This window comes from Melospiza melodia, chromosome 1 (assembly GCF_035770615.1).
Source record: "Melospiza melodia melodia isolate bMelMel2 chromosome 1, bMelMel2.pri, whole genome shotgun sequence".
Lineage (NCBI taxonomy): Eukaryota > Metazoa > Chordata > Aves > Passeriformes > Passerellidae > Melospiza > Melospiza melodia.
In genome coordinates, this window is record NC_086194.1 from 35,848,269 (window position 1) to 35,875,377 (window position 27,109).

At 35.6% G+C, this 27,109-nt stretch overlaps 1 protein-coding gene across 4 annotated transcripts in view; it reads right to left on the bottom strand.

Moving 5' to 3' along the window:
- ANKRD28 (ankyrin repeat domain 28) overlaps positions 1-27,109 on the bottom strand; it is a 119,674-nt gene that overhangs the window by 17,472 nt on the left and 75,093 nt on the right. For all 4 annotated transcript variants that reach the window (XR_010027507.1, XM_063153964.1, XM_063153956.1 and 1 more), the window contains 13 exons: positions 24,673-24,743; positions 21,600-21,800; positions 20,875-20,962; positions 17,648-17,790; positions 16,471-16,683; positions 10,593-10,671; positions 10,060-10,174; positions 9,559-9,641; positions 7,122-7,185; positions 5,738-5,806; positions 4,045-4,185; positions 715-826; positions 25-51 (listed from right to left, as the gene is read on the bottom strand). Coding sequence is in view for 3 of the 4 variants with exons in the window: in XM_063153964.1 (XP_063010034.1) it covers positions 25-51; positions 715-826; positions 4,045-4,185; positions 5,738-5,806; positions 7,122-7,185; positions 9,559-9,641; positions 10,060-10,174; positions 10,593-10,671; positions 16,471-16,683; positions 17,648-17,790; positions 20,875-20,962; positions 21,600-21,800; positions 24,673-24,743 (1,406 nt within the window). In the remaining variant the exon portion in view is untranslated. The remainder of the gene's footprint in view (positions 1-24; positions 52-714; positions 827-4,044; positions 4,186-5,737; positions 5,807-7,121; positions 7,186-9,558; positions 9,642-10,059; positions 10,175-10,592; positions 10,672-16,470; positions 16,684-17,647; positions 17,791-20,874; positions 20,963-21,599; positions 21,801-24,672; positions 24,744-27,109) is intronic.

The window sequence follows — 27,109 nt, forward strand, 5'->3', positions numbered from 1 at the left end:
AAAAGTGAAAAATAATAGACTTACAACATCTAGAGGCGTTTCACTTGCAATCTGTAATTAAAAACATCCAAAATTCATGTATGAATACATTTAAACATAAAAGAGCAATTTCAATAAAAATACTGAAATTGTATAAGACAGCATATCAAATAGCACACATATTTTTGTAAAGGGAGCAATAAAAAACTAACTATGACTTTATTATCTGAAATTCTATTCTGTGGCCACTAGTTACTGTAACTGCATGAACTATTTTATAAGTCACCCTTTCTTTACAGGTTCTCCCGACATTTTAATTTGCTCCTTTCAAATAACATTCATGAAATTTCTTAAAAGTTCTCAGCGGGATAACTTGTGGTTGCTTTATTTCAGCCACCAGCAAAATTAAGACACAAAAAAACCTAATATCCCACATCTTCAACCAGTTGTCTTGTCATCTGAGAATTTTTCATCTTTTAAAGCCAGTATCTAGCATCCTAGCTCCTCACCTTGCTTCTATTTTAGGAATACCAAATGCTTAAATTTATCTGCACTGAGGCTGAAAATTATAATGTTATTTTATAATTATTTTTTATAATTATAAAATTATTTTTAAAAATACTGAAAATCCAGTATTGACCCAGCTGACAGGCAAGGAGGAGGAATGCCCTGGCCTCTGCAGCACACCCTGTGAGAGCAGCAGTGACACCTTCCATCCAGGATTTGTTCTCTTACCAGTTCAAGACACAAGCGATGACCGTAGGCAGCTGAGTAATGCACTGCATTGTACCCTTGCTTGTCTCGGATCCCGGGGTTGGCATCATTTCTTAGCAAGTATTCCAGGCACCTATTCAAATTGACATATGCAACCATGTACCTAAATGCTGAATTTCAACTTAATGCTAAGTGATAAATTGTTCCAATTCAACTGGAAAATAGAATACAGCACACAGGGACACTGATTTAATGTACAATATTGGCTAGGACTAGAGAATGCTACCTTATTACAACAAACATAAAGGTCAATCACAAAGCTTCAAAATTTGAAATAATCCTTCTCTGCAGACATCCTGCATCTTCTGAGTTATCTGACTTGGTTAAAACTAGTATTTCATGGCTATTTTCCTCCAGCTAACACAACTGCAGTTACCTTTGCTAATATCAATTATTACTACCCACCAATTTTGTATGCTTTTCTGCATTAATCCCTTCTACTGTATGTTATATGCAAAGAAGAGAAGCAGATCTTCACGGTAGCATACAAGAATATCACACACACACATATGCACTACCAGATACAACTTTTAAAATTTGTTTATACAGCAAATACTCAGTTGTTGTCATACATATATCTTACCATTCCTTACTTTCACTGGACAAATTTATAGCCCAGTTTCATCTACACTCAGTCAGGAGGATGGGAAATGGGGGATTCAAGTCAGCTCACTCTCTCCCTAGTTTTCAGTTTTTAAGAGACTCCATGTGTGCACACTAATGACTGCAAGCAATAACTCTGTGTTTCATACTTTTATGATGACTGTAATTTCAGCAACCTTTTCCAGAGTCGTCATTATGACCTTGAACTTTCTGGTGAAGCTATTCGTTATTCTGAAGTGTACAACAGGTCAACATCCCTTCTTTTCTCTGGGATCACTAAATATTTCCTTATCAGAGGTGCATTCTCACTTCCATAATTTTTTGCCCAGCTTAAACAAGGACTTGGTATGTAGTGAGAAAGGTAAAATTTCTTGAGTTTTAAAGAATAACACATGTAACATAAGATGAAAGTAACTTTAAAACTCGTTCAGTATAGCTAATAAAAAGCTACTTGTAAAGCATATCTGTGTTTTGAACCAATCAATTCCGGTTTTATTTGTCCACTAAATAAATGCCTAGACTTCATTAATGACAACTGTGCTTGCATGTTTTTGTTTGAATTAAAATGAGACGAGATTTATGAAAACCCAAAGACAAATCAGTTTGTCTCATTAAGTAAGAATTACAGTTCTTACATTTCATTTGTCCAATCATCTAACTTTCTTTTTAATTTGCATCAGTAATTTTGTGTTACCATTCATAGGTGATTAATAAATGTCATTGGCTTTGGCTACCTAAATTTCTACAATACACTAAATACACTGCATGGAGCCAAGTCTGCTAAAAATCCTCAAGTACCCAATCTTTCCAGGTAATTATTTTTGATGTTTTTTTGCATCAAGAGAGAGGTTACTCCCACATCTTTCACATAATTAACTGTCCTCAACAGGTCTCTTTAAGAGAATATTAATAGAACTTTCTGAAAGCACAGGTAAATTAAATTTATTTCTCATATATTTATTTTATTTATTTTCCATTAGAAAAGTATAAATAGAAGCAACATTCTTTTTCTCCTCCAAAGAGAAAATTATGAAATCATGCTTTTCTCTCTAGTCTTGGTAAAATGGGGCTTAGTGGTGTTTATTCCAGAACAAAAGGATTTGTTAAAGATACAAAAGAAGTACTTTCAAACAGGAATGAACGGGAAAATAATTTTCAACAAAAACATCCCTGTTTCTACAATCGGTCTTTAAAGATGTCTGAACAAAGGCCATAAAACTGCACATAAATATTTTTGCAATTTTACGTAGATGGCTTCCTGGTAGATGATTTATGACATGTTTTTCCCAGGCTTTATATTCTGACTCCAGTAATCATTTTAAACTTCATTCCTATTTTGAATGAGCTGAGCAGTATTGGTTTTCCAGCTGTTACTACTCATCATGGTGCAGCAATATAAAAAGCTTCCCCTCAGGCCATTCTGCTTTGCAGCCTGTCTTCCAGAGACCCAAATGTTAATGAGAAGGGCATCAGCCCATGGGCTCCAGAGAGGATGCTTTGAGTTACCTCCCAAAGCTCTGCAGCATTGTCATCATCACTCCTGCTCACGCCTTTTGTAAGACAGATGGCAAAACGATATCATCTGAAGAACCATTATAGTTTGGAGGTTTTCAGAGCAACTGTTAAGCTAAAATTAATCCTAGCTCAACTTGTAAGAGGGCAATTAAAGTAAAATTATCTCAGCAAGCTCCAGCAGGAATTGATATTATTTCTAAAGAGCAGCAGACAATTTAATTTTGAAATCTGGCTTAACATAAAAAAGGCACGTTGTTCAAATATAAGTTAAATGGCCATAAAAGTACTCTTTATTTAGCTTTCAAAATCCAATCTAAGTTATACACCACCTCATTCTTATTGCTATCTCACCCTTTAAAAGGTGCTGTATTAAAAAAAAAGGTGATTTGGCACGAAGCAGCACTTCTCCAGGGAAGGTGTCATTGTGTGCATGTGGAGTGTGCTGCTGCACACCACGACCTGCATATGTGAGTGTGTGCACAAGAAGTGATGCTCTTCTTGTCTCCTCAATACATCCAATGTCTGCAGCTTAAGTCATCATCACTTTGGTGCTACCTATATACACTTTGTATATAAGCATTTAAGTCATTAACATATATGTCAAATATAACCATTGGAAAATAAGCACATGCAAGAGATCATGGATTTATGAAAGAAATGGATGCATTTCATTAATACAAGTGTAACTACATAATAAAAAAATTACAGTATCAACAGATAGTCGTGTTTGGCATTACAGCTGTGATTTACTCAAACATCAGATAGACAAAGCATCTTATACTGAAATATCAAGTTAATATCCATCCTTCATCAGAATTTGATTTTAAGGGAAAATTACTGCCCACGACCAACTTAATAACCCCCACAAAGGATATTTATCCAACCACTACACAGCAGATAGGATTAAGAACTCTATTCCCAATTAATTCCTGATTTAGGACATCTGCATTTTCGGACATAAAATTCTTACAATTAATTTTCCTGCTGTTCATTTTTTTCCTCTGAAATATTTGTTACATAAAGTCTTTTACATCCAATGCACACACCTCTGTCAAATTTAATCTTTAAAAATACAAGAAATGCATTTGGCAAATCTGAAGGCAGAACACACACGAAATTCACAGCTCAGATGTTCCTAATGAGAAAGGCTTTAGGACAAAGCATGCCACTTACTTCCCATCTGTGTCTGATGCAGCTGCATAGTGCAGAGGTGTACAACCCCTCTCATCAAGGTCATTCACACTAGCTCCAGATCCCACAAGGGCAAACAGGCACTGATAATTACAATTGGCAGCAGCATAATGGAGTGGAGTTCTTTAGTACACATTTAAATAAAAAGTACAATGGTAAATAACAGCAAAATAATATTATAGAGACAAAAAAAGCAAAATAAAGTGAAACTTAAATCCTCCTTATATTTTTAAGTAAGTATTTGTGGTGAAGAATGCATCAGCACAATACTAAAGAATAGGGCAGCTTTCTAGGGACCGCTTAACAATGCTGAACTATATATAGTGGATTTATCTGCCAACCAAAATATGCACAAACTTCATATTAAATGAAGCTTTATTTGAATTTTCTTGTGTAAACATAGAGAGGGAAATCCAGTTTACATTAGAAATCCTATTTTCTGTTAAGTAATTTTAAGCCACGTGGAAAAATATGGACAAATCAAAAACTGCACAACAACTAAATACAGCACAAATAAAATACAACAATTACACAAACAGACATTTTTAATAAAAAAGCACAATTTTTGCCTAAGAGAGGAAAACATTACTATTTATTTTTATCTATACTGACATAGCAGAGGCACTGTTAAATATACCTTGTCTTCTTGTATCAAAACCATGAAATATTAGTACTGATGTATAATCTCAGGGAAAACTTATCCCAGCTTCAAATACATAAACAATTCTCTAAATATGCCAGTTTAACTAAAATTTTAAAAAGACCAATATGACTCAGAATTTCATTTTCTATTTTTAAAGAGACTGCAGCTATAAATATCTTGATTTTGAGGAGACAGGCAGGCTATTTCGTCTCTCTTGAAATGTCTTTTTCCCATTTCTTCCCATTTTAAACTAATATTTTCCATCTCCTGAAAAAAATTCCTCTATATAACATGAACGTTAAACCAAAATCCAGCCCAAAAGGAAACCCCAATTTCCGCTGACAAAAGTTGTGACAGATAGTTGTTCCTTTCTCAGGAAACAATGGAAGTTGAATTTAAAGCAAAATACAACTTTGGATCCATAATATTTTCTTTAAGTCCTACTCCTGCTCTTCACATCCCATAAAATCATATTTTCCATGATGTGACATGAGATTTTACATGAGTAATGATCCTGCCATCTAAACTTAAATAAATCATATACTAAAAATAGAAATTAATGTCATTCCAAAGAGTTCAGAGCTCAAACAGGAAAGCAGAAAGGGATCAATATTTTGAAATGAGAAAGGTGAAGCAGTTATAATAAAATACTGGGTATATTAATGAAAGAGCTTAGAAATAGCCACAGATGTATAGATTTGACTAATACATTCTTTGGAAAACATTAGTAATGTCCTTGGATGAGAGCAATTTAAACATATTAGATCCATGTTATAAGGAAAGAAGGGTCACCAAAATTAGTTGATGTGAAATGCAGTCTTTATAAAAAAGACTAAACACCTATCTAACAAAAGAGGATTACAAAACATGTTTGTGACTTTTGAGAACATATGCTGAAACACAGTTTATTAGAGACATCATATCACAAAAAAACACATTTAAACTGGAACCCAGACTTGGCCACATATCAATAAGCTGCTACTGCAATACTTTTAACAGCCCTTTCCAATATACAAATCTGGAATGTCTTACCTTCCAAATCTGTCCTTTTTGTTGAAGTCTGCACCAGTATTTAGCAGAAGATTTAGGCACTCCAAATTCCTATTAAATTAATACACTATTATTTGTGATTGCAAATTTTATTTCATGAATATTGGCCTCTACAAATACCAGAACTGCTACACATGAACATCTCATATGTTAGGTTAATGCAACTGAACTATAATGTGGAATTTTTGATATATACATTCCTGTATGTAAAATAGATTCCATAATTTATGGACCAAACCGATAAAGAATATAAATTATTTCAAAAGCACATACATAAATTTAATTGATGCCAATTGGCATTCATAAGGCACAAAAACATGAACCTAATTCAATAAATAATTCAATTTTTATAAACAAATAAATAATAACACCTGCATGTCACATGCTTTTCCTACCAGGATTCCAGCACAGAGGCAAGATTTTACGGCATATTATTTAAGGCCAAATGTAAGTTGAAACATAGATATTTTACTTTTTAGTGTTATCAATTTTCAATAAAACATATGATCATCATAATAGATATACTATATTGTTTATTGTTTAAACACTATTTTGGGTAACTTTGCTAAACTGAAGATGAGTGAGGGAATGTGTCACAAATTATTTGGTTTTTATATGAAGAGATAGCATTTTTACTTCTATCACTTGCAACAAGGATGTATCTAGCAAGTACTTTTGACTTACAATGATTACTTAACAGTATTACTTAAACAACATTCAAACAGAAAAATGAAAATATCAATATCATGGAGTTCTTGTGTCCCACAAAGTGTATCATGAAATTTATTACCCAATTTTTCCAGGCAATTTTGAGTAGCTGCTATAGAAAACCTACAATACAATAACAATAATCAATATGGATCACAACTCAAGTGATGAGCAAGTAGTTCTGACTACTTCATCCACCTAAACTCTGGAATTTAATTATTGCTTTTATTTTATTTAGACTGACCTTTTATTCATGGATTTGGTAAAAACAAATTTCCCAAAGTTGCTGCTCTCTATGTCATGTCCCACAGTGATCTGAGGTGGGCATGCCATCTTAGAATGCTGTAAATTCTAAAAATTTTATTATCATCCTTTGGAATTGAAAAAAAAAAGAATCAGTTCATCCCCAAATATAAATCTAATGTAAGGCTGATGACACTTGGACACTGTACTCCAGCAATGACTTATTGAGGTGAACAGTTTATTAATTTTCTGTTTGCAGATAGAATCCATCTTGAAATTATTTTCATGTTTACATAAGTTCCAAGGGGAGAGGACAGGAAAAACAGAGAGGAGGTAACGAAAAAAAAAGAACAAGAATGATCAGCAATTGAAAAAGAAATACTGAAAATGAAAGCATGAATGCTTTTTTACACACCCTCCAGCTGCAGCTGCATGAAGACAAGTCCTGCCAAAGTCATCTGGTGTGTCAATGTCAAAACCTACAAAGCAAATATTTTGTAAAATCATTATGTAACATCACCTTTCATAAAACTGCTGTCATCTGCTGTTGAGAGAAATGCTTGCTAAGCAAACTTAACAGCTATTTGCAAAAGAGCATTCAAGCATTAAATATTACTTCATTTGAAACATGTCCTTGCTATTTCCAATGTTTTGAAAAGCAGGCATTTTAATAAAACTGAAAGGGGTAAGGTAAAAGACAAGTAGCTGCACTGGGGCTGTGTTCTTCTCATTCTATTTTTCAGTGCCATTTACTATTGAAGATAAGATATATGCAGGTCATATGAAAATTCAGGAATACGCTAGAATTTATCACTGTTGTGCAGAGATTATTAATTTTTGGGGATGTCAGTATTACTAAATATAGGAGCTACTTAAATTTTATCCTTGAGTCTAGTGCTTTAGTCCCAAAGAAAGAACTTTATTGAGTTGGAGTGATGGCTGCAAATAGCAGTTAATTACAGAGGAGCTCTTTGCAGAACACTGGAGTTTTCTCTTTCCGAAAAGGCTCAGCTATGGAACTTCAAATCCAAGATCACAAACACCAGCAGTGTAATTCCATATCCACCCATATATTTTGACAGAAAGATTACTATTTAAATCAGGCTTCAAAGCTACATTTTTGGTTTATGAAAACTATTACACTCTTATGAGAGTTTTGCTCTTGTGTAATGTAACTTATTTACTAAATCTCCATTTGTGGTACCTGGGAATGCTGGTTTTTTGCTGCTTTTTTCTTTTTTTCCTTTTAAGAACTGTTCAACAACATATATAATGAACAACATAAGATATGTTATTCAAAAATACTATTATTTCAAGACTGTTTTCCTACTCCATATCCCCTAAAACAGGTTTTGTGTGCACCACTATGCTTTTATCCCATTTCAATAATTAGGAGAGTTTACTAGCTTGGTTTGAAGAATAGCCTTTGGTGCTTTCCACATCCCTACGTTGCTTGTCTACCATCACTAACTACTCGAATGTCATTCAGTACTGGGACAAGGCAAATTGATGACATTTTGTTAAGGTTTGCACATGAATATAAATGAATTTGAAAATCAGAGATCTTTAATTTACATAAAAGAGACATCTCCCAACCCCAAAAAAGGACACAGTCTGCACATAGCAATCCCCACACCACGAGCACATCCTAAAAGCTCTTGGCAGTATGTAGTCTTTCTAGCCTGAAGGCTGAACGTACTCTTCAAGTCCTTATCTGCTCCAGGCTAGATTTGCATCCAAGTTTTCTCAATTCATGTAAAAGCACAGATATCACTTGCAATTCCTCCACATGATTTCCTTTGTCATACTGAACCTCCAGTAAGGGCACAGCCAGCACCACAGCACGTGCAGGAAGGAGAAAGAGCCAGTGTCCCCCATTTTGAACACATCCAATTGAAATATTGTCAACTATTGAACAGTTCTTTCCTGAAGTGAATCCTTGCAAGTGTGCCCATGACAGGACAGTAAATAAAAAAACTGTAGGTAGCTTTAGTTATATTCCTCTAGTTCTTATTCCAGGCTTCCCTAACAGTAAAAAGCTGGGGAAGCAACTTCTTATGCTTCCCTTTCCCCAGTTCTCTCCTTTCCACTTATCTTTTTTCAAAAAACATTCAGTGTTTCCAGATTAATACAGAACCATTTAGTTTATTCTTATTCTTCTTCTGTACCAGAAGTTTTATTTGAATAAATCTACTTTCTCAGAATTGCACTGGTTCAAAGAGCTCAGAATTCACCTAAGATTCTGGCCAACAAGAGAGGTAATGACCTTCCAACAACCACATCCTCAGGGAGGAGTCAAACATCAAAAGAAAAGTGCAGTCTGCATTGCATTTGGTTAACAACACAATACCAATGCAACAGTTTCTTAATATAGCAGTCCACAGAGTTTTCAGAGCTATTAGGTGCCCACTACAGGAACAGATGGGAATAGACTGATCTGTATTAAGCTAAAGACATCATGGAATGGAAATTGGATGATCCATAAATTAATAAAAAATATTATCAGTCTTTCTCCTTGAAGTTTCATTATGGTCTAAACCAGTCATCCCACCTCCATGGCCAACTTGAAATGCACCAATACAATATTAAAGAAATTATAAATGTATTAGTGGACATTGAAATTTGAAAGTCCATATGGAATTTGGACTTTTTTTTAAACTTGTGTCTGCAAAAGTTTGCATTCCCTTTAACTATGGACTGTCCATTAAAAAACAACATTGGCCCCAAGGTACTAGTAAACTATAAGGAAGTTTAGAAGTTTAATCACTAAATTAAGACCTAATTAAAAGCTATTCTGTGAAATACACAATGAAGTAGAAAACATCTTGTAAGAATTTAAGAGAGTGTCCTACCTGATGAGAGGAGCTTTCTGCAGCAGTCTGAAAATCCACTTAATGCTGCCAAATGGAGAGGAAACATCCCATGTATACCCCGCCTAAGATACACCATAATCAGGTATCACAGTTTCATTACAATTAAAATAAAACAAACATGATTGTGTGCCAAAGTGCATGTGAATGGTGGGTTCAGCAAACCACCTCATTAGAATACTGAGCTAACTTCACCTTTTAAACACTTCTTTCCAAGCTATCAGCATGCATTATCAGTGCAACAGCCTATTAAAACTTTCAGAGCTTTTATTTCAAATACATTACAGAAAACTCTATTTCTCTTAGTTTTGGTACAAATTGTGATATACTGACTAGCCACTTACAAGTATAGTACAGCATAATAAACAAAGCATTTCCTAGTGCAAGTTGAAGATGATAATAAAAATTGCACTAGTTCTGTTAACCTAATAAATACACTTGTAAATTATGTCAGCTTGCATTCATGTCAGTAAAGTTACCTACTTTGCAGTGTCAGCACCACTCGTGATCAGAGTGTTGATTAATAGCTCATGGCCATATCTAGCTGCTATGTGCAAAGGGGTATTTCCATTCTTATCTTCACAGTCTATTTCAGCTCCTATAATAAAGAATAATTACTAAGTAAGGATATATCCAGGCATTCAGATACTTTGTTAGAAAAATGGGACTGATGATCATCTAAGTAACATTATTAATTGTCAGTGACTGATTAGTTTGGATTTAAACTTATACACATTTCAGTGGCAGAGAAAAGCATTTTATTATGTAACCTTATGGGACAAACTGGATTATGGAAAATAACCTGGGTTATGGAAACAAATACATATCCCTGCATTCCTAAAAAGAAATGGTTCATCAGCGTAACTTATCAAACTTTATAAACAGATATGCCAGACTCCACCACTATTACTGGACACTGGACATGAAAAAAATTCAGCGTGTTGTTACCCATATAAGAGGATGAAAATATCCAAAATGGAAAGCTTATGGCAAAAATACTCCCTCCCCCTTTTTACCATTTTGAATGATGGTTTGGGATCTTGAAAATCTACCATGGATCGCTGTCATGTGCAAAGGTGTTTTCCCATCTTTACTCTGGAAAAGAAAAAAGAAATGCTGTTACTTATTGCCAGTAACAGTAATAATCAGTTCTGACCAAAAAAAAAAAAAAAAAAAAAAACCAACAAAAAGGACATTTCTTTCTTCTTTTCTCCCTGCACTCCATCCTTTAAATTGTTTCTATGCATTTGCCACACAGATGCTGGCAATGACAAGTTCAGCATGACATGGCAAGATTTTCACAAGAGCTGCTCTTAGTCACTGTTCCAGCTGCCAGTGACCACTCAGAGGTGCCCACTCACTCACACTTCTGTCCCTAAGATAACTCTCAAGAGGATGATGACAGCACACAATTTCAGCAATGAGTCTATGTCCAACCCCTCCCCTCCCCAAGGGTAAAATAAAACAATGCTTTAAGCTTGTTTCTTGAAAAAAACTAGCTGTATTTACTACAGGAGTTTACACATTATATTAGAAGACAACACATTACAAAGCTCATGTGTTTCCTAGAAATTTCTGCAAAGTGATGTTTGTAAGCAATTTATCATAAACTATAAGTAATCCTAGGGTAGAACTATTCAACCCTACTAGGTACTACACATTTGAAATTCACATTTTGAATGTGCACTTAGTCATTCACCCAGTAAAGACATCCTTGAAGCAGGCTAACAGTAACACATAAGGAAACTTCACTTTTTAACAGTTCAAAGCACCATTTCCACTGTTGCTATTATTTTGGAATGATGTTCCCTTCATACTTGTCACAGGTAATGGGAAAACTTTACTGCAGAAAAAAGTTACTACACATGCACTCAAAAAATTTCAAACAGGACACAGAAAATCATGCATACTGCATCTGTATTTTCAATGATGGCTTTGAAGAGTATGAAATGTTCACAAAATACACCGTTAAATCAGACAAATACGGCAGGGGAACATATGATATGAACACATGTATTGAAACATCACAAATTATTGTCATATGCAAAAGTGTCTTCCCATCTTTTCTTTCCCTTTGGCACCAAATGCACGTGGTTCTATGGATGTGATACTGAAAGTCTGCTAAGATCCTTTTAAGGATGGATACAGAATTTTTCATTGTGTCACTGCCCAGAGTAGCATAACAGCACAATTATGTGAAACACTGTCCTCTCAGACCTAGGTTGAAAGAAATACAACATTTGATAAGGAATGCCAAGTTATCTCTAGCTCTTCCAGCTAGCAGATTTCTTTGACCATAAATAATCCAAAAGACAACATCCACATATCCATAGCAGATGCAAATAAACACAGAACATGGGGTTGAAATCCTCTTGAGGAATTAGACAATCAATTTTAATTCTGTCATTGGAGGCCTTAAGAAAAAGCCAAATAAACACACCATAAGTGACAATTTCTCCAAGCAACCTCTGTGCTCCAGTTTTCTTTCATGTCTCTCCCTACAGTTCAGTTCTTATCTCTTTTTCCAACCACTAAAAGTCTCTGTGCCCAATTACTTTGAAACAACTGTTAAACATCTGGTGACTTTTCTCCTCACTTTTATCCTTCTTTAACCTGAAGAATCTATAGAACCTAATAATTTAAAGAAAAATTAGCATATAAAATAAGCTTAGTGAAGTAACAGACAGAATTTCAGGACTCAGATAAAGTAGCCTGCAGTCTCACTGGCTTAGGTGGAACAAATCTGTATCTCAAAGGAAGGCTAATGAAGAAAAAGAAGATGGAGCTGAAAAAACACAGATCTCATAATGCACCTTACAAAGACATAGGAATAACTTAGGGTGACAGTATTAGTAGCTGAAGAGCACTGTGGTTAAGTTTTCTCACAAGAAAACTTCAGTAAGATCTTGAAAAGAACAACAAAATAAGCTACAGAATAATTTTCCACTTATAAATGAAAAAAGACAGTACAAAGAATAAGATATTTTTAGATTTACTCCATTCAAATTTACTTAAAAATGCACTTAACATAGATTTCTAAGACAATGGATTTTATGAGAGTGCCTCTCTCATGTCTAACAGTCTCAGGTTCCTTTCCAGCCCAGATATAACACAACATGCAATTGTCTATCAGCATATAAACATAGAACAGGTATAAAATTTCATGAAGACAAGTCCCATGTTGAAGCAGGTATAGGATTGCATTCAGAATTGACTTTTAAGACACTAGAAAAGGATATACAGGACCAGAACCAGTAGCCAAACACTTCTTTAAGCAATGAAATATCAAGGCTCTCTTAAGCAAATAACTATTTCCTGATATGCCAAGAGATTGGACTGCAGAATCAGGGAGGTATCTTCTAAACTTTGCTTCCATTCCTTTTCTTTATGTCTTTAAGTTCTTCTCTCTAAATATCAAGCTAACTACAGCTGTGTGATTTAATGAGATCAGAGAGGATCACAGCACATGACAGGACAGCTATGGGCTAATCATAACTTCTGTTGTCTTCACTGAAACTCAGCTAAATGTGGTAATAGGAATCATCCAAATCTCTCCTATCACTAGAGAAAATGTATCCACAAAATACTTAGATCATAGCAAATGTGCTAAGAACAGTAATTGCTATTAGACAGAAATAATACACAGCACAAGGTGCCTTATTGAGTGATAACTCACATATTAACTGTACTCAGACTACTGAGCTTCACTGAGGGAGAGGAAATGTGGGTCTATCATGTCACAGCATTCCTCCAAATGAAATCTCCCCCTAGCAACAATTCTTATGTTCTAGTACCAACAATGAAAGTAAAAAAATTTTTCTATTTAGGTCACTGAATTTTCAAGCAGCAATGAGGTCCATAAAACAATTAATACTGTCCCATTACATACTCATTTCAATGTGTTCTTCCATGCATGGAAATCCTGAATAGTGAAGAGGGAGTGCTGCAGTAATGAGCAATACTTAATAAGATTCACTGTTCTACAGTGGACACTGACAAGGCTATGAAAACAAGTAGGAAATTATGTCCGGAGGTGATAAACAGCATATAACATATTTCTACTGTTCTATTATCTTCTGCTACATAATCCCTTCTTGAGATGAGGCTAGCACTCACAGATATGCACAAGAATTTCCCTTCTATCTGCCATCAGGAGTAAGACTGTTCCCCTTTTGCTCTCCCCACTCAGTCATCCCCAGCAGGAAGCACTGTAATAGTACTGTCCAGTCTGCACCTACATTGCCATCCATATCCACTCTCTTACCTCTAAAATCACAGGAAAAGCTGCACATGGAAGGAAATGATTGAATCAGCCTACACAAGCAATATAATTATGATGAAAAGTAGATCTTAGAGCCATTTTAAGAACTATTTTGAACTCCAGCTTCAGTATTTGGAAACTGAACCAGCTTGGTTTCAATAAATATTTAGTAAGAACACCCTAATTCCATCTCATTTTAAATCTACAATTCTTTCTTAGTTACCCAACATATTCTATTTTTTTAGGGATTGCTCTTCTGATTAAATCCAGGATTTATCTTTATATGCCTTTCCAGGGAAGTAGAAGTTGACTTAAAAATTATTTTCTTTTGCCTCAATTCTTGCACAGTGCAAGTGATAAGTTTTCATATGCAAAGTAAGGCTGTTCACACCTTGAGGTGCAAATTTACAGGCCAAATTCAGTCATACTGGTTCAAATCCACAGAAATGCTACTAACAGAATTACAACAGAAACACCTTGATGAGGAAAGTGGGGATAAATGCTATTTTCAAGCTATAATTGCTTAAAATCCCTACACAGCCCTACTTGCTTAATTTTGCACTTAAGAATTTTGATATGTACAAAACCAGCACATTTTAATTACAACCAACCCATAGCTAAAGCTAATGCTGTTTCTGAAATGGAGCCCTGTTCACTTTTTTATTCTTCATCAGAAATATGCCCAAAATCATGAACCCTTGCAGCCCTGCATTTAGAAAAAACTGTAATTCTTGGCCTGGTAATATTTTTCAGAGCATTACAGAAGAGTTTGGGTTCAAAGGGACCTCAGCTGGTTCCAATCCTGCTAGCATGGGCAGGGTTCCACTTGACTAAGTAGCTCAAAGCCCCATCCAGCCTGGCATTGAACCCTTCCAGGGATGGGGCATCCACAACTTCCCTGGACAACCTGTTCCAAGGCCTCACCACCCTCACAGTAAAGACTTTTTCCTAATATCTAATCTAAACCTTCTGTCAAAGCCTGAAGCCATTTCCCCTTGTCCTACTATGCCCTTGCACAAAGTCCCTGCCCAGCTCTCTTGTAGGCCCCCTTCAGGTACTAGAAGGTGCTCTAAGCTCTCCTTTGCTCTTATTTGTGTGAGTAACACACAAATATAATCAGTAGTATATTTAACATTGTGGGATTATTTTCATGGCAGACCACACTTTACTGAAAAATGATGTTTCAAGAATGTAGGACAAAAGTCAGCCAGCCCTGCAACACTGAACACTCGGTCATATGCAGCCTGGGACATTAGGCAGAGCAGAAAGCTGGCAACAAAAATAAATGGACTGTGACCTGGATATTTTAGGACAAGTTGGCAATAAACCCTATAACACAGCTCCTTACTTCTGCAGGGCACTTTGGTGATGAATTTTTCCACAACTGAGTTATGCACATTTTTATTAAATGAGCTGCATGTCTAAATATATGTAACAGTGAGCAGGAACATTCATTTAGGAATTTTCCACATCAAAGAGTTAATTTTTAAAATACTCCCAAATTTTCAGTTGGCTATGAGTTTTGTACTAACAATAGATATAAAACTGTATTTTGGAATTAGTTAGCTGAAAACCAGCTTCAATCACTGTAAAAATCACTTACGTGAAGTGAACCACAAACCCCAAGATTTTTAACAGAAATGTCAGCTACTCTAATATTCACCTCCTGCACAGATTGTGCTGAAATTCAAGCATAAACCTATTAAGCAAGTTTCTTTTCCATTTTTTTTTTCAAGAAATTAAATAACAGATAATTCCTGTCATACTACATGTGGGTGACAGTTCAGGCAACCAGACATTTTGCCATAAGGAACACTTGGACTCTTCATTCCATATACCCATTTCCTACCTCCCCCAGCCTGAAACCTGCCAAGACACCAGACACTGCCGCTAAATATTTCTGAACATAGTTAAGTTTTCATTACTAGAGTAAAGATCAACATAATACAAACCAGAAGGTCTTACATCTCTCTACCTACAACAAGGCTGGATTCTAAGGAATATTCTGCAGTCAAAGACTTGTGACCAAAGATGTAAAATGCATACTGACTCTGCTCACACAATTTTGCTGGAGTAATTAAAACATCAGCTGTTTAAGACTTTCCATTGGCCTGATCTACTCATATTTGTATTTTTAATACACTCTTCCCCAATCTCCCTGATTGATTAGATTCTAAGATCTTGCATTATCATCTCTTCAACTGCTCCTGCAATTAGCTAGATCATACACACTTCCCTGAAATATCCCTGATTTTGTTCACATTACTTATTTATAAGAAAAACATGTGCTTTTGCATTTTTTCACATTATTTGCTCTTACTTACATGGCTAGACTAGGGTAAACAAAGCATACAGAATTCTGACAACTAAACGTAATTGAGATTGGCCAGACATTATTGCATTTTTCTTCATCCTTTTGGGCTATAAAATATATCCCATTGAGGTTTCCAGATTCAGATAAATTCTTGAAGCAACATATTGGCTCATTTTTACTGCAGTACTTATCAAACAAATACTCCATCTATCAGTGGGAATTTCTCCGTGTTATCAAAACAAGTATGTTTGAAAAAACTACCTCCAATAAGGATGTACAGCATTTTTAAGAGTGAAAGGATGGCTTTGGATATACCTACCTTTATATTTACATCTGCTCCATTGCAGACCAAGAGCTCTAAACACAATGCTCCATGTGTTGATGCAGCAGCAAAGTGCAAAGGTGTGAACCCCTTCTCATTCACTTGATTTACATTAGCACCACAGTCTATGAGTTCATTCACTACAACATCTTGCCCATTGTAACAAGCTACATGGAGGGGAGTATTTCCATAGGCATTTGGCTCATTCATCTATAGGAGAAAAAACCACCAAGATTAGTTAGTAGGCAAAAAGCTGTACTTAATGCAGCACTTAATTCTAACAAAGGAAACATCTCAAGTCACGAGATTATGTTTGGAACTCTTCAAAAACAGAAATTAAAAGCAAGTTCTGGATATAGCATGTTGATTGAGATCTGTGTCCTGGGGAAGATATGATTGCTTTACAAGTGAGCCAACCTCCTCCAATTGTCTCCACACCAGTTTCCTGTATGCAACTCTAAGAGAAGCCACACGTGCCAAAAATATCAACTGTGGCAATTTGTAAAGATGCTACACACAAAGCACAGCACAGACCTCTATAAAACAGCATTGCAATTCTGATCTACTCCTCAATATTGAGCTTGAGTTGCAATCTCCAGCCTTGCAAGACTAAGATTATGATTCACAGTGTAGATTTCTTACACAGTTTCACAGTTTATTGTTAACACTCCTTCTACAGGCCGGTACTGTAGAACCTTTTAATTTGTTTTGCATTTCAATATTAATATGGTCTAATTTACTGCAGTAATGAAGTTTCTCACGATTTTTAGTATCATCTAAAATTTATGTCATGTAGAAAAGTCAGTTGCATGTATATTTTACCAAATTAGGCAAAAGCATTTGATTTCCTCCACTTCAAAAATTATTGTGTGGCAAAGCTAGGATCGGAATTCCTACTTCCTGACTTCCAGTCCAATGAATTCAGAGCAAGAAATATCAAATAAACAAAATGCCCCACTAAATACACATTTATTTTCAAATTATTGTGCAAAACCTGCAAGGCTCTGAAGGAGGTTTTCTTTTAATGGAGAAATGAGGGTTTATAAAAGAAAAAGCACTACTTAGAGAGACCTTCCTTCACATACTTTCACTATATCCCAACCTGTGTGCTACAAGTACTAACAAGAGTATTTCAAACAAAAAAAAAATCCCATTTAATTTTATTTTTCCTTACATCAACTCCAAGATCCAGAAGATATTTGACTACACTGATCATTCCACTAGATGCTGCAGCATGTAAGGGTGTATATGATTTCTTGTCTTTGCATGTCACTTCAGCTGTATGGGTCACGAGTAACTTCACAACTTCAATGTGACCTAAAATAATAAGGACAAATAAAATGAAGCATCATATTTTATTAACCAGCACAGGTTTGCAAACTTCATAATTCTACAATTGTTATAACATGATCAAGAAACTATTCCTTTGGACCTAATGTAGAAAAGAAAGAATTGTTCTTGTTTTCTAATCCTATAATGAACTATAAAAGCAACATAAAATAATCATCTCCACATACCCCACCCAACAACCACCGCAAAAATAAATTTGTATACTCAAAACACAATCCTGGAGAACTAGAGAAGCAAAGTAACTTTGTAATTATTAAGTATTGACCACAAATTTACATTAACAACTTGCAAGACAATGTGACTGCCAATCTTCCACTGTCACCCCAATTCCAAACATGCCCATTAAGATTTTTAAGTCTTACAGAAACTTTGAAAAATTGATGCAAACACGAAAAGAAGAAAATATTCTACTTTTACAGCAAAATATACCCCTGAATCCAAATCCCTTTACCCATAAAGCATTTAAAATGTTAAGCCACATCATACAGGATCTAGTAAAGCTTTGTTTTCAAGACTGACTCGGAGACGATCTTTGAGGAACTGCAGCCTTTTAAAAGCATCAACTGCTCTCCTAAGACAATGGAAGTAGAGTACAAGGAAGAGTAAGAGTTGGGATAATGAAGAAGGCATGGGGGAGGTTTCAGGTGGAAAAGAGAAGAGAGGGCAGGGAGCCCACCCTGAAGTGGTGGGCAGTAGCTCTCACTGCCAGCTTTGGGCCAGGGACCCCAGCACCAGCACCCACCCCAGCTGCAAGGGGCAATGAGCTTTTCCCTTCCATGGCCACATGCTCCTCCTCTGCTTGCAGGCACTTGTGACACTGCCTGCTAAGAAGCCATGAAAATGGAGTAGCCAAGTTTCTGTCATTCTTGCTCTGTTGTTAATTTAACTGCCAAACAACTAATTACTGCAAGCACACGGATAGTCACGACAAAGACTGCTGAATAAAGAAACACATGACTTTAACAGAGCACAATACACTTGGTGCTTTACTTTTGTAACTGACCCATGCAGAACTCTTTATTTTACCTTTCAGGTGACATCCTTTCCTTAGTTAAAGAAGTGGTGAGGAGCACACGGAATACTTTTGTTTATACTTATCCAGACAGATATCTAAGTAGAAAGTATCAAACCCACCTTTCAGTTTAGGTGCTTCACAAAGAGTGTGGGTCTTTGCTTCATAAGCAGTTAAGAGAATTTGCAAAAGTTTGAATAGGAAGTGCCTACCCAAAGGAATACAGACAAAGCTATTTTTATAAACACTCAGACACTGATACTTATTTTATGCTGCCTACCCAACAGTACACAAAACACCATTTCACCTAGCTATACCAACCAAAGCCATAAGACTTTACCAGTGAAATGTGAAGTGCTTTAATATTTCACTTCTTAATTATCTCAGTATAGTAGGAAAGAGGGGAAAGAGAAATGCAAACACAATACTCATCTTTTTACCCAAATACAATGGGGAAAAGAATGAAAACAAGCCCTAAAGGAGAAACAGAAGTACAGAAGATATGGAAAGCAGCAAAAGGAATAGAGACAGTGAACAGAACAGTGGCAGAAAAAACTTCAAAGAGAGAGTAAAAAGCCAAAAAAACCCCTGACCTGCATTGAAAAGGCAAGCAGCGATCAGTGGAAGACTCTCAAAGGGAAGAGCAAGGTACTTGATGTGAGAAGTGCTGCAGAGACATCCCAGTGCACCAGTGAGGGCAACACCAGCACACAGCACTGTGAGTCCATTTCAGTCCCAGCTTTGCAGCTGGACAGCAATGGAGCCGGGGGAAAAGCAGGAAGGAAGCAAAACAATGGACATCACCCTAGAAAGTTATTTATAGCAGAGTGACGAAAAGCATAACTTCTTTATTTTATGGTCAGTTTTACATGGTGGAAAACTTTTTAAGGTTTTCTCCAAACAATTAGAGCAATGTACAATGGCTCTAAATTGTGAAGGAGAATGTCATAATTATTTTTACTTTGATTGAAGACTTTCAAAAGCTTTTTCTTCTCTATTGTCTACAGGGAAATTTAGGCAGATCAACATCAATTGAACTACATTTTTCCTGCCCAAACACTCTTCATTAAGAGAGTTCCCTGTAAACAGCCTACAATATAGCACTGATTAAAATTGGAATAAATGTAGCTTATCTGCAAAACAGAAGACTTTTCAGCTAGGCAAGCACAAGGCAAAAGGTGTCACTGGCCTCTCATTGATACTTGTCAGTTCTCTGAAACTTCACATACAAGTTTCATTCAACAAAATTTTGCAAATAACCACATTCAATAAGGTGGCTGGACAGAATGTCACAGATACTGCTTTGCAGATATAAGTACATCAAAAACACTAATACTGAAATAACATTAGATCAATAATGAGGATTGTTCTTTAACTTCTGGGGTTTTAAGTACTGGTATAAATACCTGAAGTGCAATCTCATCCAGCTTGAAATAATAAATTAAGAGCATTATTGCTGTGATGATCACTTCCTAATTGAATGGCACATTCAATTCTTTTCAATTGATAAAAGGCAAGGAAATTCTGATAAAAGGCAAGGAAGAACATTACTCTGATAGTATTGCCAGGGCATTGATCAAGACCGCAAGAACAATAATTATCCACTCCTGGAATAAGAATGGCGAGGCAAGAGAATTTGTAGTTTTAGAGATGAAATATTCTTTGAAAATACAATCCCAAGGACGCTGCAATGATCCTCTGTTTCAGGTGCCCCTTATATTAATTGCTTTCTTTTCATTTAGCATTTCTGCAAAATGTTTCACCTGTGACTAGACTTGCAAACTGAAGAACATAGTTCCTCCTTTTTAAAGAACAAAACTACTTACCTTACTTTTCTTCTTCCAACAAATTGATTTTCATCACCACAAAATACAAATTTGCAAGGCAATTTGAACTCCACAATTAATGTTTTTTTGGCAGACACAGGTAAACTCAATGCTTCCAATGCAAATATTTTTCCTAGAAACATGTCAAACCACTAAACATGAGATGATTTTTCATTATTACTACAGTATTAATCAACTGAAATATGTACGTACCCATATATGCTGCCCAATGTATCGCTCGTCTGTCTTTCTTGTCAAATGCATTAATATTGGCCCCTCTAGACAACAGCAAGCTGACCATCTGAGATAAAGAAAAAGAACACAAATCTTCCATTCATAATGGAAAAAACTTTGCCTCAACAGAGAAAACCATGATAGAAAACAAAAATGTATGCATTTTCAGAGGATTTAAATGAGTTGGGTCTTGAATATTCCGTAAGTTTGAAAAACTGTCTGTCACAATGAAGTGACTGTAAGGAACACAAAACTTGATGTCAACAAAACCACTTCTCAGTTAAATATTGCAAAGCCATGAAATCTTTTATATCTTCAGGTTACTAAGGGACTAGTGAGTCAGAGTTTATTACATATATTTCCTCTGAATTTCAGTGACAACAAACTCCCTATGTTCACTGTTTACTGAACAGAAAAATATCTTGGCTTTCCCATTTTAAATTTACTTGTTACTAATTTAACACCAGTTAACAAATTTCCTTCTGTCACAAGAAAAGTGAACACTGTAATAAACTTCCATTAAAATGATGCAACACTTATTTTCCACAACTTTTCTGCACAGAGATGCATACGAAAAATAAACACAAAATAGAGATTGAGGATTTTTGAGGGAATGGGGGAGAAATGATTTTAAACTCAAAAATGAAATATCAGAAATATGAGGGACAGAATGACGAGTGGAAGACAAGAAAATTAACTTTTACCTCAACGTGTCCACTGAAGGCTGCATGATGCAGTGCAGTTCTGCCTGCTCGATCAGACACATTTACATTGCTTAGGAGAGGCACCAAAGCTTCAGCACACTTCACAGCTTTGTTTGCAGCTGCTATGTGTAGCGGTGTCTGCCAGTTTTTATCACGAGCATTGACATCTGCTGAATGCTTTAACAACACCTGAACAGCATCCTGAAAGCATTTACCAAAAAACCAAGCCACTTAGTAAAGATCAGAAATGACAGCCCTGGATTTAAGGACTGTACAGTGGAAAACAACTCTTTACCATTTGCTCGTCTGCAAACATAATCATTGGGACACTTTGGGATTTGTACTTTATCATAAATATAAACTTGGGAATGTTCTCAAGGACATGAATAATTTAACCAAACCAACCATTTCCAGGTCTTTTATTCCTTAAGCCACACGGAAAATTATTTTGTAATCACAACTGACTTCCAAAGTTTAATAAACCATCCTAGGATTTCTTCTATTTGTGGAATTCTTAGCCAAGGATTAGTGTGAAGTACTATGGACTTAAAATGAATTTCCATCAATCTGCCAAGTAAAATTTTTCAACTGTGCAAGTCTACAAATGGCAAACCTGAGATTATTAACTGTACATTTAGAGAACCACAAATAAAACAGTGCATGGTCAAAAAAAGTTTCAACATACACTGTTGCAAAATTCCTGAAAACCGTTTTAAAATATTGCAGTGAATTCCATCTCTCAAAATGATTATTCATTTCCTTTTGTCAGAAGTACAAGCTGTGAAAATGTGACAAATAAGACTGTAATTCTTACAGCAAGATAAACAAACCCCATTAAAATATGCACACACAATTGGAATGCATAAAAGAATAACTGTGCTGGCAGTATCAACACTGCCAGCAATGATGAATATCAGTGATGAATATTGCATTTTGCATCAGCTGTGTGACCTTCCCACGATTCACTAATTGCTTTTGGTGACTGCCAACTCAGTCACTGAGCACACAAATAATTGATTATCACTTTGTACTTAAAACACAGTTACCAGAAGTTGTTACTAGAGATTCTGAATTACAACAGCAAGGTCCATGGGCAGATTGCTAAGTCACTATTGGTCCTATTTATATTAGAAGAAATAATATTGAAAATGTTGAAATTTCTTATACCGCTAATAAAAAAGAAGACAGGAACAAACACAAAAGTGAAAATACTGCATCACAGACTTGTACTTTAATGAGAAAACTGAGTAGGTCTTCTCTGAGAAACTGAAGCAGATTAGTGTTTTAAAAAACTAATTATGTTTTTAAGTCTTGCCTTTTTTAACCCTAATATTAAGAAATATTTCAGAACAAGGAAATTTCAGAACAGCTATTACCCCTTTTGCAGAAGGAAGCACCACAACATTAGTATAAAAGTAATGAATCTAATTTTTATGTGCATTTGCATTAATGAATTTCATGAGTGAATCTACTTGGAGTTTTTTTTTAATTTGCGACATACAGCAGGCACACACAAATAAAAATGTGACTGTCTTGACATGAAGCTGCCTGAACTTATGCAGCTGACAGCTAAACCCATAACTGCAGCTATTTTTTAAGCTTCAATGCCCTTGTTTAATTGCAGCTGTCCTCACTTCAAGAGTCCAGATGTTCTACTGAAACCATGATGCAGTTTTTTCATGACAGCTTTTCAACCAGTGCCCCAAACCCATATAGGTCTATCAGCTAGAAAACAGTGCCTACACATATCAACCCTGTACATGGGCTCCCATGACTCACTGTGTTTATAAATAGAAAATTCTGACAAGTGTCTATCAAGCTCTGACTGGTTTACTTGTCTTGTTTGCTTCTGAATAATGTTTTGTTTAAAATCTTCCATATTTAAAAAAAACCTATGACCATGATTGCATTTCTTGAAGTTATCATTTAATCCCAGTTTGTTTGCAGCACTCCTCTGCCTCTGCAAGCATTAGTGATGTGGAGAGCTTTAATTGTTCCTCAGCTCTGAAGAATGCAGCATTTGGTGCTTTGGTCAGCTCCCAAAGGAACAGCCTAAAAATATCTCAAGAACAAATAGCATTTGGGAATAAGAAGCCCTTGAAGATTCATTTTCAAACACTGTTTTTTTGAATAACATGATCTCTACATAACTTTGCTATTAATGCTAGTGACAAAATACTGCAGTTTATCCAGGGAATTCAAAAGCAAAAACTGAAACAAGGCTTGTTTAGATAGCTCATGGATCAAACACTTGAAGTTCAATGTTTGTCAAAACTAAAATATTCAATTCTATCTTCCCAAACAAAAATTTACTAATAAAAACCTTTATTTGAAACGTACTGAAATGAGCATCAATTTGATTCAGGATCTCAAAGGAGATAGTTTTGCATAAACTCTTCCACATAACAAGATCAGCATTTCTCTGTTTGTTTTGATCTTCTACAGGCATTTAAATTTTTTATTAGGACAACCACCACAGGGAAACAATAACCAAATAATTTCTTGCATTATGATATTCTCACAACTGTATAACTGGTAGACTTCAAGAAACAGTCTACATTTCATTTAAGAATTTTAAAGTGATATTCAATACTGTTAATTAATCACTTTTTTTAAAAAAAAGACATTGGCAGGCCTTTAATAGAATAATTTATTTCTTCAATGCCTGAACACACAAGCATGTAAAAAAATATGAAGTAACGCAAAGACCATGCTGTAAAAGTTGTTCTAAATCTTAATTCATCTTCCCTCATGCTGAACCATTCTGGTTACCTTAGCAGAAGTAAACAGGACTTAAGAACACTGCATGCAGAGTCCTCTGCTAGGGAAGTCACAGAGAGCAAAGCTGAGAACTCAAAGTTTATAGTTTTCCTCCTTTCTTACTACTTAAGCAATAGATACACACACTCATATATACATATATACTCCCTCAAAAGGCTAAAAAAACCATCACAAAAATGTTCTGCAATTCCAAATGTTTGGAGTAGTTTCACTTTTTAGAAAATGAACAATGGACAGAAGTTAATTTGAGATGTCTTATTTTAACACAAAGTAGTCAAAAAGAGCAACATACCTCACTACAAGATGCTACAGCTCTGTGTAAAGGAGTCAACCATTTGCTGTCTTTGGCATTAACTCTAGCTCCTGTAACAAAAAATAACAAACACAGAAATTTAAAAGGTCTTTACAGAATGACTAAAATATTTTCAAGAAGATATTTTCAAGAAGATATTTTTAGAAATAGAACTATTTATTTATTCTAACAAAATGAATTTACTTCTTCTAGGCATTTCTTTGCATTTTTTATGCAAAAAAAAAAGAAAAGGAATCTTTTCTCCAGTTGAAATCAACCCTTTGAGAAAATTCTTTGAACACTACCAATAATATTCTTCCACATCAAAATATACTCATATTTTTATACTAGATCATCCTCTATAATCTTTTGCCCTTCCAAAGCCACATAAAAGGCTGCTGCCTAAGAAAGATCAACTGCTTGCCTTCACACAGCAACAAAAATCTCATGGTTTCCCATTATAGCTGAAATTCCCTGTGAAAATACAGAAAGAGGCTGCATTTACTCCCCACACCTACAGTTTCCTTGTGGTTGCCATGTCTGATGGACAGGGATATGGAATGAGGATGATTCTTCTACCGGGACTTACTTGAGGAACAAATCTCCACTACTCCAGCAGGTCACCTAGCCCACCCCTGGTCCTCCCTTCATGAGAGAGACTCCCAGCTACACTTCTGAAAGCACACTCAAGGAATAGCCCTCCCTGTCCCCAGGAAACAAAGCTGCACTAACAGCTCTAAGGGACACAAGCTTGGGTTTGGATTTTAATTTTTTTCTTAATAATAAAAGGAAAGAAGGGTTTGGGAACTTCTTTCCCCTGAAGGAAGCAGCTGAACTACATCTTAACTTCCTGTGAACTCCAACAAACAAGAAAACCTAATGATTAAGATTAATAACTTAATTTATACAGAACCTTGTAGGATATTTATACCCCAACTGGAAACTTACCCATCTTTATTTTGAAACTTCTGATATTTTACAGAGATAGCTTACATAAAATCTTACATTTTTGAGAAAAAGAGTTACAAAATACTGTTGGAAAGAATCACACAGTAACATTAATGCTACGTGACCAGTGCTGATTAACATGTCAAGCTAAACATAATACTGGTATGTCAGAACCAATTGCTGTTTTTTCTATGCAAGGAACAGAAAAAGGTGGAAGGCCAGTAAGACACAAGATGCCAAAAATTGCTGGTTGCTGGTCAAATCAGGATATTCAACTGAGAGACTAGAGTATTTTGATCCAAGATCTGCACCAGCAAAGAAGTCTCTCCCAGGCTATTTGATCAAGAAACCCAGAAGTGTGTACAAAATCATGGCTGTGTATACAAATATCTGAGGTCGATTCTCTTGAGGTTCTAATCAATCCATCCCTTTCAGTCATAAGAACAGAACATGGAAGCTGATGCAGGATCCAAACTTCCAGTCTGATTCTAGGTCTTCCACCCACTGGACAGAGACTGAGATCTAACTGCTGGCTACAATTTCAGGGATTTCCATCTTTCCTAATCTAAATTTCAGAATAGGATGCTGTCCTATTTTCCTAAGTGCAAACATTTTTGAAAAATAAGACTAGTAAATAGGGAAGAAAGTCCAAGCCAATTTGAAGAAAACCACCACAGTCTAACAAAAGCTTGGGAGACACCACAAGTATCTGGTTTTGTCACACATCCTAAGGACCCATTGGTGCACTGCAACACATCATGTGCCACAGCAGACTGTACTATATCAAGTCTTGCATGGAACTCAAGAAAAGAAAGAATCTGAGTATTCTAAAATCACTAGAAATGCCTGAGGATTTTTCGCAGTCTTTCCCAGAAGACAGCAAGTGATGAATGACATCACAGATATAATGAGGTAATGATTGGTAAGTGAGAATGTAATCAATATATGTCAAAAGTATCTGTAATTCTTTATTATATTCCAGGTAATTGATGGCCACATTTTGTTTTTAGCAGATGAGACAAAAAACAAGAGCCAAAATCATACTCCAAGTTCAACCTGACTTCACATGCAGCCAACAACCAAAAAATAAAGACTTTCACAAACTGATTTCTATCTCTAACTTTAGGATACAAATGTCTTTGAAGCATTTGAAAGAACTTGAGTGAGTTACTAAGCCATTAATTACTATCCTAATTATCCTAATTTTCCTGAGGAAAATGCATTTGCAAGACCTGGGGTCAGCTCAGATCCATCCAGGTAATGAAGCTCAAGATAGGAAAAGGAAAGTCCCCCATCAGAAGAGAAGAAATTCCCATTTCCACTCTAAAAACCAGCAGCTACTTAAGCTTTAGCTCTCAGTGAAAATGTTCATATTTTACTGACATTTCTGGTAAATCTAACACATAGCCTAAAAACTGCACCAGAAGAGAGCAGAAATCAATACAAACAGATACTGTACAAAAGATTTTTACAACAATAAGTTAATCAC